The 12,680-nt window shown below is 54.9% G+C and overlaps 1 protein-coding gene across 7 annotated transcripts in view; it reads left to right on the forward strand.

The window, feature by feature from the left end:
• SCMH1 (Scm polycomb group protein homolog 1) overlaps positions 1-10,796 on the forward strand; it is a 59,767-nt gene extending 48,971 nt beyond the window's left edge. For 2 of the 7 annotated variants that reach the window (XM_068172691.1, XM_068172692.1), the window contains 4 exons: positions 923-1,054; positions 6,714-6,917; positions 7,933-8,075; positions 10,352-10,793. In XM_068172691.1, the coding sequence (XP_068028792.1) occupies positions 923-1,054; positions 6,714-6,917; positions 7,933-8,075; positions 10,352-10,477 (605 nt within the window). In that variant the 3' untranslated portion in view covers positions 10,478-10,793. Of the gene's footprint in view, positions 1-922; positions 1,055-6,713; positions 6,918-7,932; positions 8,076-10,351 lie in introns of all 7 variants that reach the window. The other 5 variants (XM_068172698.1, XM_068172695.1, XM_068172696.1 and 2 more) reach the window with 5 other exon arrangements.
• Positions 10,797-12,680: the final 1,884 nt, after the last annotated feature.

Here is a 12,680-nt window from a genome sequence, read left to right on the forward strand (position 1 = left end):
CAGTCCCGTCGCTCCCCGCCGTACCTGTTGCCCCTCCTGCACTTGTTCCTGCCCTGTACCAGCTGTCAGGGCTGCTCCTGGGCTGCTCCTGTGCCAGCTGTCAGGGCTGCTCCGGGCTGGTGGTGGCTCCTGGCATTTGTGCAGGAGCATTCCACCCCTGGGTGCCCACCCCAGGAACGCTGAGAGCTCTCAAGTGTCAGCCGTGCTCAGGGTGGCTGCAAGGGCCCAGCTGGCATCTGCTGGCCTGGGTGGGCAGGGGGCAGCAGGAGGGTCACCTCAGCTGGGACAGGGTCTGCCACCCCTGTGTCACTTGCCTGGCTGCTGTCCCCATCAGTGTCAGTGCTTCCATTCCTTGTCCATCCACCCAGTGACGCCGTGTGTGCAGAGACGTCTCAGCCCATCCCGATGTCCCGTCTGCTGCACAGGGTGTGGAGAGTCCCATCCTTGGGATGAGCTTGGAGAGGAGCAGCAGTGACAGCGCCTGGGGGCTCCACAGAGGGAATTGAAAACTGGAGTAGAGTTTAATCCAGCACTGGGTATGGCACAGAGGGGTTGCAAATCATCAGAGGCTTGTTTGCCAGTTGTCCAAGGGTTACGTGCATCTGAAAGGTGACTGTGGGATGAGCAGGAATTGTGTGGGATGAGCCATGAGGAGAAATGGAATTAAGTCAATTAGAGGTACTATTTGGGTGAAATACGGCAAAACATGGCTAAGATTCTTTGTTAGTTTTCTCACCAACCCTTTTTCTCTGATAAAACCTGCAAACTCTGCTCAGCTGAGCCCTGCAGATGTGCTGGATTGCAGCTTGAGCAGGTGGTGGGTGCCCAGGCTGGCGGTGCACGCAAGGCTCAGGGGACTCTGTCAAGACTGCATTTCCCAGGACGTCTCCACTCCTAAAGAGGGCTTGTTCTCTTTTCCTAGACAGAAGCAGTTCGTTAGACGGCTCTCTGCAGGGACCAGGCCGGGGTACAAAGCGCTTTTCCCAAGATCCCCCTCCATACAGTGCTCCTCTCTCCCCCAAGTTACCAAAGAATGACCATCACCCTTTGGAAGGTGAGCACAGCGTGTCTCTTCCCAAAGCTGGCTGTTCCCAGCGCCCTGTCCCAGATCTGCCGTGCCGAACCGAGCCGTGGCTTCAGGGAGCTGCTTTGCTTGTCCCTGGCATGGGTTGTGCTTGGTATTCCAGAGGGGAGTGGATGAGCTGCTCTGTGGTGAGACAGGTTCCCCACACAGATGTGTCAGGCATGTGGAATGCAGCGGGAATTCCTCCTAACCCTGGCAGTCATCATCTCACACTGTATAATCTGGTTTAGCTTCCCTCTGGTTTAGCTGTGCATGGGATTAACATTACTCAAACTGCCCAGCTGCCTCAGTCAATCTGCCCCTGGATTTTTGGATTTTTCCCTGAGGGTTTGCTGCAGCCTGTTGTGCAGATGCTGATGTGCAGCTGTACAGCCAGGAACTTGCTGCCCTTTCCCAGGATCTCATCTTGTTCCTCACAGGCCTCCCTAAAACAGCTGGGGGGTGTCACTGGCTCCACCAGCTCAGCCACACCATTCCCATCCCACACTGCTGCTCCATCCCAGAGTCCCTCGGGATACCACTGGTGCAGAAGCAGGAATTACTACTTTTATTCCTTACTAAGCACAGGGACATGTAAAACCCTTCACAGCTGGGATGCAAGTCAGCAGCAGAATTCATCTTCCCAGGAAAAGGCAAAGTTTGCCCAGTTCACTTTATCATGAACTCAGTTATTTTAGCTGTGGGATCCATAGGTGACCCTTGCATGCACAGGTGGGAGATTTCCTGAAGATCCAGGTAGCTGGAGGACTCCCTGAACTGAGTAATCCTCAATAAATACACCCCCACTTTTGTTCTGAACTGCAAACCCTTTGTAATGAAGAGTGAAGATTTAATCTTACTGAGGCTTTTAATTAATGGATGGTGAAATCTGCCAGCGTGTTAGTCACAATTCCCTGAAAAATTGCTGGAGGCTCCTGGGCAGGCTCACAGTTCAGTGGCTTCATGCTCTGTTTCTGTCCCTTTAGAATCCCCATTTCCCTGGTTTTGCTGGGGTTGCTGTTCCCAGGTGTGAGTGCCCAGCCTGGCACCACTGTGGGTGATTTTGGCCTGTGCCCATCACTGACCCTGTGCTCTGCAGAATCACTGACCCTGTCTCTAAGCACAGCTGCTCTGAACTTGCCCAGAGCAGCTGTGCCTCCCCCATCTCTGGAAGTTTCCAAGGCCAGGTGGACAGGGCTTTGGAGCAACCTGGGATAGTGGAAGGTGTGGCATGGAGTGGAACTGGATGGGCTTTGAGGTCCTTCCCAACCCAAACCATTCCATGATTCTCTGGTGGCCTCGTTATCTGCAGTGATTAAAACTGTACATTTGTCACAGAGCTGAAGACAGAGCTGGTGTGTGGCAGTGCCTCATCTATTCCAGCATAGTGACAAGTCAGAAACTGTTCCCACAGGCCCCTTCTGTTTCTCACCTCCAAATGGGTGCTGGTCTCCTTGATTCCCCTCTGATGCATCAGCCACTGCATTTGGGTAACTGTTGGCACAGCCCAGCCCCTCCTCCTTCCCCAGCAGGTGGGACATGCAGTGTTCAGCCTGTTCTTGAAGAACTGGATTGCTGCAAAGGTTCAGATGCCTTGGTTGGGTGGTGAATATTGCCCGCTCTGTATTGTCAGTGAAGAGAGAAGGCTTTCATAATGGGTAATTCCAAGGAGGAGCCTTCATTAGGTTTCTACAAGAATGATTCTTAGTCTGCTTCAAAGTCTATTCAGTTATCCCTTGGCCTTGGAATGGGTTGTGCCATCTGGATGCCAGAATTCTCCAGCCTCTTCCAGAAAAACACAGACAAGTGGGCAGGAAGTGTGTCTGCATGTGAGGGGTGATCCTTCCTGCAGCAGCTTGGTCTGGTTCTGTTCTTCGTCCAAGCAGGGAGAAATGAGGTGCAGTTTCAAATTCCATTTAGAAATTCATTCTTATCCCACAGCTAACAGCTTCAGCTGTAATGAATACATCCTCCTCCACCATGAAATTGAGGTTCAGGCAGGAATATTTGCATTTCAGAGGATATATTTTAAGAATATGCACCTGAAATACCCAGATATTGAGTATTCCTTGAGCAAGGTACATCTTCTCATGGGAGTGAACTCTCTCTTCAGATAGCAGCTCCTGAACACATCCCAGTTTGCCATATGGAAGGCTGTGAGCAGGAGTGGGACATCTCTGTTCACTCTGCATTTGGCAAGAAGCAGAGACATGAGGAAGGGATCTCACATACTACATTGTTTTTCCTCTTGCATCCAGTGGTGTTTGTGTGGCTTTTTGCTGAAACACTGCAGTCCCAGCACAGTGGGGACCTGCCTTCACAGCCCATCACTTGCTGGAAGCAGTGGGTGTTCAGGAGTAGTGCAAATCACATTTGTGCTTGTGGCCAAACTCCTGTGTTTTAGCAGTAAAATGACACTGTTGAGTCTATAGCACTATTTGTTTAATTAAACTTTAATTATCTGCTCCCTGCCTCTCCACCACTAATTGTGGCATGTTTCCCTACAAAGTGCCAACTGCCAGCCTTTAGTTAAATCTAACAGTTTGTGTAAGGAATTCTGCCTAAGGATCAGCCACCTCCTCTTCCCATTCTGGTTATCAAGGGTGAAGGATCCTGGATCTTGCCTGAGTGCAGTTGTGCCCTGCCACTTGCAGAGTATCTCATCTACAGATGATTCCCAGGGGCAGCAGTCATTCCCCTCTTGTTTCATGTCCTTCTCCCTTCCCTGAGGGATGAATACCCTGAGGTATTCATCAATGATGCCCTGAGGTATCATTCGTGGAGCAGCTCCCTGTGTATTTGTATTTTTAGGAAAACCCTCACTGCCTCTTGCACTGACCCTGCCACAAAGCCCCGAGCTCTGCTGCAGTGTTACAGCCCAACCAGGCACTCACCTGTGCAGGGATAGGGAACCTGGGGATCACTGTGTACCTTCAGTTTTACCTCCTGGGCAAAAACACATCGTGCCCCCAGGGCTTCACCCTTGGCCATGTGAGAACAGGATCACGTATTTGCAGAATGCATCACAGCATATTCCTGTCATGACACTGTGTTAATTGTTGATTGAAGTCATTTCTGAGGGTGAGTTTTGGATGCTGAGCCTTGCATCGACAGGAACCTGTGCACGTGCTCTCCCAGCCTCCCAGATTCCTTCTGCTGACACCAGTCCCTGCTGTGAGAGCTCTGGGGTTTTTGGGAGCACTCAGACACGTGTTTGTGTGACCCAGCACATCTGGGCGAGTGTCCTGGGACTTCCTGGCAAGCTGAAGCTCCCTGTCACTTCAGAAGGTGCTGGGATTCCTTGGAGGGCTGAAATGCACAGCTTGGACCTGTTCCCATGCCCACAGCCACTGTCCTGTGACAGCTCTGAGGGCTGTGCCCACTGACCCCTCTCCTGCCTTTGTCCTTCCCTGGCAGTCAGCACCCTTCCCCAGATGTTTAATGGGAAGTGTTTTGGGATTTAAACAGAACTGTCCTGTTGAACAGGAGACCAAATGTTGTTGCTTGGAAGCAGCTACAGTGGAAACCCACTGGTGTAAGTGACACCCACCAGTGGGTCTGGCTGGGCAGGGGATCTCCACCCAGGCCAGGGCAGGGCAGCCAGCTCTGCTTTGCATCCAGTCTGGGGCTGAAATGCAATGGTGGGAGTGCAGGAGGGGTTTGAAGTTATCCAGGAATAGCCATGAGTTATTCAGGAATAGCTGTGAGGGGTTTGAAGTTATCCAGGAATAGCCATGAGTTATTCAGGAATAGCTATGAGGGGTTTGAAGTTATCCAGGAATAGCCATGAGTCAGCAAACCATTTTCTATGCATCCAGAGCAGGTGAGAACACACCTGTCCATGCAGGAAGCCAGTGGCAAGTGGGCCAGCACAGCACAGATCACCAGGGGTAACAATCTTCACACCAGCAGTTTGTACATGAGATTTTAAGGCTGTGCTACTGTTTCTGAGCACATCCCAGAGACCTAAAAGCAAACAAAGGCAGCAGTGCCTCAAGTGCAGAGTGGCAAAGCCCTGGGTGGGAATTAACCAGTGATAACCCCACATGGGGCTGGCCAGCAGCCAGACAAGGGTGTTCCCATTTCATATCCTTTCAGTGTCAAGCCCTGGAAGGTCAGGGCTGGACCAGCTGAACTGGCCTCTGGATCTCTGCTCAAACACAGGCAAGCAGGACACGAGACCGGAAGATCTCACAATAGTGCCACAGTTCATAGAAACCAGAGCAAATAAGGTGTAGCCAGCCAGGAGAGGCTGCCCCAGTCGATGGTACCCAACGTCTGCAGCACTTGGGAACCACTTCAGGCTCTGGCATCAGCTCAGCAGGGAATTTGGGAAAATTTCAGCAGCTTCTGTGTCTCACAGGCTGCAGATCCTGCACCCTCACCATGATCCCAGCTCAGCACAGCAGTGCTGTGCTGGCTTTTACCTGCTGCTCCTGGAGTCTGGGAAGTGCCAGGGAAGAAACCCAGGGCCAGTGCTCAGGCTTCTTCAGCCTTGTGAGCTGCCGTGGTGTTGGAGTGACAGCAGCTCAGGGCTGAGAGCTGCCCTCAGGGCCCCTCAGATGCTGGTGGAGGAGCTGCAGCTCCCAGCCATGTGTGCAGCTCCCAGCTGGCAGTGCACAGGCAACGCCCCTCGCTGTGGGGCTGATTCCCTCCTTGGCAGGTGTTTCATCAGAAAGAACACAGGTATTTGAGGGTGACTCATGAGGCACAAGGACCACCTGGGCTGAGACTCAGTTGTGCAATAGTAAAACCTGCAAAGGTGGCCCTGCAATGGAGCTGTCACAGTGTAACAGCAGAGGCAGATCTTGCTGCCTCAGCCAATGCAACCTGTCACCCTGGACAGTCTCCTCAGCCCCTCCATCCCAGTAGTGCCAAGGAGAGCTGCAAATTCAGGGCATTTCTGAAGAAGGTGAGGAAGCCACCATTGCTCTGATACCCTGCCTGGGGAGGCTATTAGAGGCCCAGGCCCTCCTGTGCATGTTCCACACGGGGAGTTGGACTCTGTTGTGGTTATGCTGGAAGAGAGCCCAGCAGGAGGCCAGGAGGGATGAGCAGCTCCTCACCAGCATGTTGCTTTTGGGGCCAGAGGACCAGCACGGTGTGGGAGCATTGCCTGGCCCCGATGGCACAGCTCCCTCCTGCTCGGCATGTGTCTGCCACCCCAGTGCAGACAGCAGGGCCGTTCCCTTGCACGCTGATGCTGAGGATGTGCAGTGTGTGACCCCTCGGGGAGCATCTCCTCCCCTCCCTGTTCAGGCCTGTCTGTGAGTCCTGTGTCCATTGGCATCCAGAGGGGACAGCCCTGCCCTACCCCACGGTGCCCCTTGGCCACAGAGGGGCCCAGGGCAGTCAGGCCTCAGGGCTGGTGGTGGCTTGAACAGAGCAGCTGAAAAAAGGAGCTGCTGCTCCAGTCTGGCACCATTGTCACTACACTGCTTGGACTGGCACTGGCAGATGGTGACACCATTTGCAGATTGGCAGCTGGGGAATCCCAGGGCTCTGGGAGTGCCTGGTTTGATCCCTGTGCTGGGGAGAGACCAGCCAGGGGTCAGACCCAGCGAGCGCTGCTGCTGCTGCGGCTCTGCCCCGCACGGGAGCGTGGGGCCGTGGCGTTCGGGTGCACTAACTGCAGCTTGGTGCATTCCAGGTGAAACCTTTGTCCTGGGAGATGGCCTCCCAGGGCCCTTAGAGCCTCGCCTGGACCCCATGGACTCTGCCTTGAACTCTGTCAATTCATCCAGCCACAGCAGGAGCTCCAGAGACTTTCGCCTGCCAGGATACAGGCACCTGCACCAGCCCTCTAGCCTCAGCCAGGGCAGCACCTCTGCCCTGCGCAGGCCTAGCTCTGGGGGTAAGAGCTCAGAACAGCCCTGCAGCTGTAAATTGGGCAATAAAGGGCTATTCTAACTCCAGTTACACCTTTCTAACTTCAGCAAGTACCAGAGGCTGGGCTCTGCACAGCCAACCAAGTCTGTTAGGTGTGATAACACCTGGCAGGTGGCATGTGGACAGGTGACATTTCTCCTTTGGCTGGTGACTGGGTGGACCTGGAAGTCAGTGGAGAGACAGGAACAGGCAGGAGCTGAACTGTGTCCAAGTGATAAATGGGTGTCTGAGTCCTCAAGGATGGGTTGGGAATGGCTGGGAAGTCGAACGTTGCCTGGTGGGGCTGGGAGGATGGTCAGATGCATGAGTGGCACTTGTCTGTATGGGGAGAGAAGGACAGGAGAGCTGAACTGCTCATTGCAGCACGTGGGGTTGCAAATAGTGTCGTTTTAGGTGCATGGCATCAGTAAAAGCCTGTGAAAAGCTCAGGCTGCTGGTGCCTCCCCCGACGTTTTCAGGCAGAGCTGAGACAAGGGCCTGTGCACGCTGGGAGCAGGACTTGTGCCAGCTCAGGCTGTGCTTTTGGACAGTGGGAGGTCACCTGTGGGTTCAGTCCATCAGAAGATGCAGCCAGTGAAAACATAAACCAGCTTTGCCGTGTTAAATGTGCTAAAGTGTTGGAGGGGAGGAGGAACCGTGCATGGGGAGAGACGTGGGAATGGCAGGGGGTGTTCTGCTGAGGTGGGAAGTGTCTGCCCATGGACAGGGAGGAGTGGGAGCTGGGGCCAAACAAGGGGAGTGGGGCTTGAGAGAGGTGACAAGGGCTCGGTATAGAAGGCTGCCTGAAAAGTCAGGCCTAAGGAGAGGGAATAAGGCTGGGGTGCCAGACCCGCGCCACAGAAGTCTGGGGCATGCGTGGGCCGTGCCCCTTGCTGTGTCTCTGCCCTGCTGTGGGAGAGGAGCTGAGTGGTGGACTGAGGGGGAGTGACCGTGGGGCGGTGCCAGGGACCCCCAGTAACGGAGCTGTCTGGCATCCCCAGGGTCGGACAGGTACCCCTGCTCCCGGGACGCCTCCCGGCTCAGCAGCCGTGACCCCTCGTCCTGGACGGTGGAGGAGGTGATGCAGTTCATCCGTGAGTCAGACCCACAGCTGGGCCCCCACGCTGACCTCTTCCGAAAACACGTGAGTGCCACGGTTCCTGTACAGGGTGTGTGTGTTTGGGGGGGTGTTACATCTGGGAGGGGGCAAATCACACAGACAAAATCCACTAGAGTCGGAACACAGCAGCACTTCAGACCAGATGGAGTTCTGTGCTTAATGAAAAGATCCTGATAAATCCTGCTCGTGTCCTGTCCAGGCTTGGATCCTCATTAGAACCCCTTGGGGGCAGCCTGGGTGCATGCAGAGCCTCTGCAGTGAGTCCCAGTGCTGAAAACACAAACTCTGCTCCTCCTGGAGTCTAATACTCAGCTCGTGGCAAATTTCTTCTGGCAAGAAACACATGCCAAGTGGGATTCGCAGAGTGCATTGCTGCTCAGCTCCTGTAAGTGGGAGTCTCATAAGGCTGTGGTCCCTGTGCACATCTGTAAGTGTAAAACAGCTGCAGACACAGCGTGGAGTTTGTATCATTCCAGCTACAAGAGAGGTTTGGCAGCTGCATGTCCTGAGCCCTGCAAGAGCTGTGTTCCCTCTGCCTTATCATAAAGTCCATGTTCTGGAGGTGCTCATGAAGAGCAGTGGGAGCAAACACCCAGCACTGTCCTGCTCTGGCCTGGCCTGACCCAACATTTCTTTTTTTAATTTGTTCTATTTTAGAAATACCAGTAATTGAGAAATGTTTGTTTTAATTATGAAAAGCTGCCAAGGGACAGAAGTGCCCTGGGTTGTCAGTCCTGAGGAGAACCTTGCTTTTATCTGTGGAAGGGGAAAACAGATCAAACCTGGTACTGGAGATCCCTGAAGATCTCACCAACCTGAAAGTAACTGAGCATTGACATAGGACAGGATTTTCTGTTGTTCGAGGTTGTGACTTTTATTTTTCACTTAGAAGCCAGTTAACATTTTCTTCTTGGAAAACTGTCCAGCGCAAAGCTCTGGACTGGGTCATGGACAGGAGTGCTGCAAGGGACTGGGAGACTTCCACAAATGGCAAGAACAAAGCTGTTTTCTGGTTATTCTAAGCTTCACAATCCATCCCCTCCTTAGTCTCAGGAGGGACACATCTGGCTCTGCTGTAAAGCATCAGATGCTTTGAAAGCTGCTGTGTTGGAATCGGCCCCAGTGGGGATGAGGAGCTCCACCACTCTCTGCCAGTGGCTGGCAATGTGCTGTGAAGCTCCAGAAACAGAACCACAGAATCATTCAGGTTGGAAAAGCCCTCTGAGGTCATACAGTCCAACATTCCCTCAGCCCTGCCAAGGCCACCACTAAACCATTTTCCCAAGTGCCACATCTACATGTTTTTTTGAACACTTCAGGGATGGTGATTTCAGCTCATGCCTGTGCCAGTGCCTAACCACCCTTCCAGGGAAGAAATTTCCCTAATATCCAGTCACAGAGCACAGGCTCTTTGGGTTTCAGGATCTGTTCCCTCACCTCCATCTTCAGCTGTGACTTCAGGGCTGTGTGTGTCACAGCAGGGCTGTCACCATCAACACATCCTCTGCCAGATTTCTCCTGCGCTGGGATGACAATGTCCTGGAGTGAGCCATTGCTCCCCTGCATTGCCACTGCCTTTGTCATTCCTCTGTCAGGGAAACCTCCCTTTCCCTTCCTCCCCACCTCCCTTCGGGATGTGCTGGCTCTCTGGAAATGGCTCCTGGATGCTGATCACCCAGCAAAATTGCCGTCACACACGTGGGTCCAGGGCTGCAGCAGGGTGGATGTGGGGCTCCCTGTGCTGTCCATATTGTGGTCTCCATGCTGGGATGTCCCTACTGGGGTCTCCATACTGGGATGTCCCTACTGGGATGTCCATACTGGGGTGTCCATATTGTGGTCTCCATGCTGGGATGTCCCTGCTGGGGTCTCCATACTGGGGTGTCCATATTGTGGTCTCCATACTGTGATGTCCCTACTGGGATATCTCTACCCGGATGTCCCTACTGGGATGTCCCTGCTGAGATGTCCATACTGGGGTGTCCATATTGGGTCTCCATACTGGGACCTTATGCTGGGATGTCCATATTGAGGTCTCCATGCTGGGATGTCCATACTGGTGTGTCCATACTGGGGTGTCCATATTGGGTCTCCATACTGGGGCCTCATGCTGGGATGTCCATATTGAGGTCTCCCTACTGGGATGTCCCTGCTGGGATGCTGCTCTCTCACCCAGAGAGAGCCCAGCTGAGCAGGGCTCTCTCTCAGCCAGCCCTGCTGTTGCATTCTGGGCCCAGCCTGGCTCAGCCAGGGCTGGGGCTCCCAGGTGCCATCACAAGCACTGTCGTTGATCCTTGCAGGAGATCGACGGGAAAGCCCTGCTCTTGCTGCGGAGCGACATGATGATGAAGTACATGGGGCTGAAGCTGGGGCCAGCCTTGAAGCTCACTTACCACATTGACAAGCTAAAGCAAGGCAAGTTCTGAGAGGACTCCTGGCAGGATGGATCCTGGAAGCTCCGCTCCCGGCCGCCCCACCCGCGCTCACCTGCCGACAGGTTCGCATGCACACACCCCCTTCCGCCGCAGCAGACGGACACTCCCGACGCCCGGCCGGGCCCTCGGGGCCCCGCCTGCCCCGGCCAGGCCCCGACAGTGCTCAGGAGGAGCCCGGCACAGCTGGGCTTTGCACCAGACTCGAGCTGTGGGCGTTGGAAGCGGAGGGTTTCTTCCCTGCTGCCCAGCCAGCACTTCTCTGTGAGCTCACGGTCCTGCTTCCCTGGGATGGAGCAGCTCCAGGCTGTTTGCCTCAGCTCCTCCTGCTCTCACTGTGGCTCAGCGCTCCTGGTGGGGCAGCCCCTGGGCACTGAGGCTGCCCAGCCTCAAGGGGCTCAGTGCCCCCAGCCTGCCCTCAGCCCTGCGGCACCACAGCGAGCTCAGAGCCTTGTCCTGTCTCCAAACTGGGGGAGTCCATCCACCCAGCTCTGCCTGCCCCCAGCTCCTGACCTGGCTCCAGCTGGGCACACCGGGCCGAGGGTGGAAGCCTTCATATTTATTCCAGACTGGGGAGACCATATGGGAGCATGGAGAGAGCTGGGAGAGCTGAGGAGCGGGGCTGGGCCTGGCATGCCCCTGGCACAGATGGGTCTGGGCTGGTGTTGGAGGCTGCCTGGATGCTGCAGGACTCAGCTGATCCTTCTCGCTTTTTTTTTTTTTAATTTGGATTTTTTTTTTTACTAAGGAGTCGTCTGTTTCAAACGAAGAGATGATTTTTCTACCTGTGTTGAACTCGCAACTCTTGGTGATTTTTAGCCAGAGCTGCTAAGGTTTGTCTTCCCAGGGGCACTCCTGCTCCTCTAGAGTTTCGGTCTGTCCCAGCTCAGCGTGTGTGAGGGTTTTGGGTCTGGCCAGAGCATCTCAGAGTGGTGACCTGTCCCGGCATCGCTCTTCCTGTGAGGGCTTTGCCCTTCCCGAGGCACCTGTTGGTCTCAGGCAGTTTAATGTATTTATTTTTGATGGCACTTGAGTGCTTCCCGTGGTCCCAGATACGTTTCTGCAGCTGCACGAGGAGTGTCGGAGTGGAGGCACCAGCTGTGTCACCGCAGTGTCCCCTGGACAGCAGCTGCCAGCTCGGGGCTGCCCAGACTCTGGAGCATCACTGGCACCAGCCTGGCCTGAGCTGGGACAGGGCTGACGGTCCCCAGTGTGTGCCCACACACGCAGCTCAGCACATTTCCTCTGCAGTGACCAAAGGGCTGGGACGGAATCTCCACTCTAAGCACTTCCTTCTCCTGTCCTCAGCTCACCCTCTGCATCCGGAGCCACAGCTCACACCCTCCCTGCAGCCTCGAGGGCCTGGCCAGCAGCAGGACGGCCCCTGTGGTGACCAACCCTCCAGGCTCTTGCACTGAGTCAGGTTTACCCCTAAGGGGCAAAGTTGCAAAAAAAAAAAAAAAAAAAAAAAAACCCAAACCCCACAGTAATAAAAAGGCAAAATGGCTTTTTGTCCTGTAGTGCAGCCTGCGCTGCCGGCCCGGGGCTGGGGGCTCCGGCTGCTCACGGCCCGGGCAGGGTCAGCCAGTGCTTTCCTCTGCACTTATTTTACGTTGATTTGTTTATAAATAAAAGGATGCCAAGTTCCTCCCCGCGGTTTGTGCACTGATGGCAGCGCCGGGCTGAGCTCCGGCCGCAGGGTGAGCACAGGGAGGGCAGTGGGTGCTGCCCCGGGACTGACCCCCCGGTGGGGAGGGAGAGCAGGGCCAGGATGGGGCTGGAGGTTGATTCGTGAGGCCAGCAAGGCACATCGTGTCCTCCCTGAGGCACCCCCAGGAAGCACAGGGGGCCCTTGAGTGAATGTGCTCCCAGGACTTGCCCCAGGGGGGCTGTTCCTGAACCCAGAGCCAGGGCTGAGGCTGCTCTGGGGAGAGCAGTGGTGGCACTGACAGCCCCACATCACCCCAGGGCCCAGGGACACAGCTCTGACCATGGGGCTGGTCCTGCATGTCCTGCACTGGGCAAGAAACACTCCCAGCTGTGGAGCAGCGGGATGGGACAAACCCTCCCGGGGCAGCTCAAAGCCACTGGAAACCCTTTTCTGCCCTGCAAAGCCTGCAGGCTCAGCCCAGGCTCCCCAGGTTTCTCCAGGGCTGGAAGGAAGCTCAGTAACTTCAGACTTTGGAGCTCCATGTCT

This window comes from Anomalospiza imberbis, chromosome 25 (genome assembly GCF_031753505.1).
Source record: "Anomalospiza imberbis isolate Cuckoo-Finch-1a 21T00152 chromosome 25, ASM3175350v1, whole genome shotgun sequence".
Taxonomy (NCBI): domain Eukaryota; kingdom Metazoa; phylum Chordata; class Aves; order Passeriformes; family Viduidae; genus Anomalospiza; species Anomalospiza imberbis.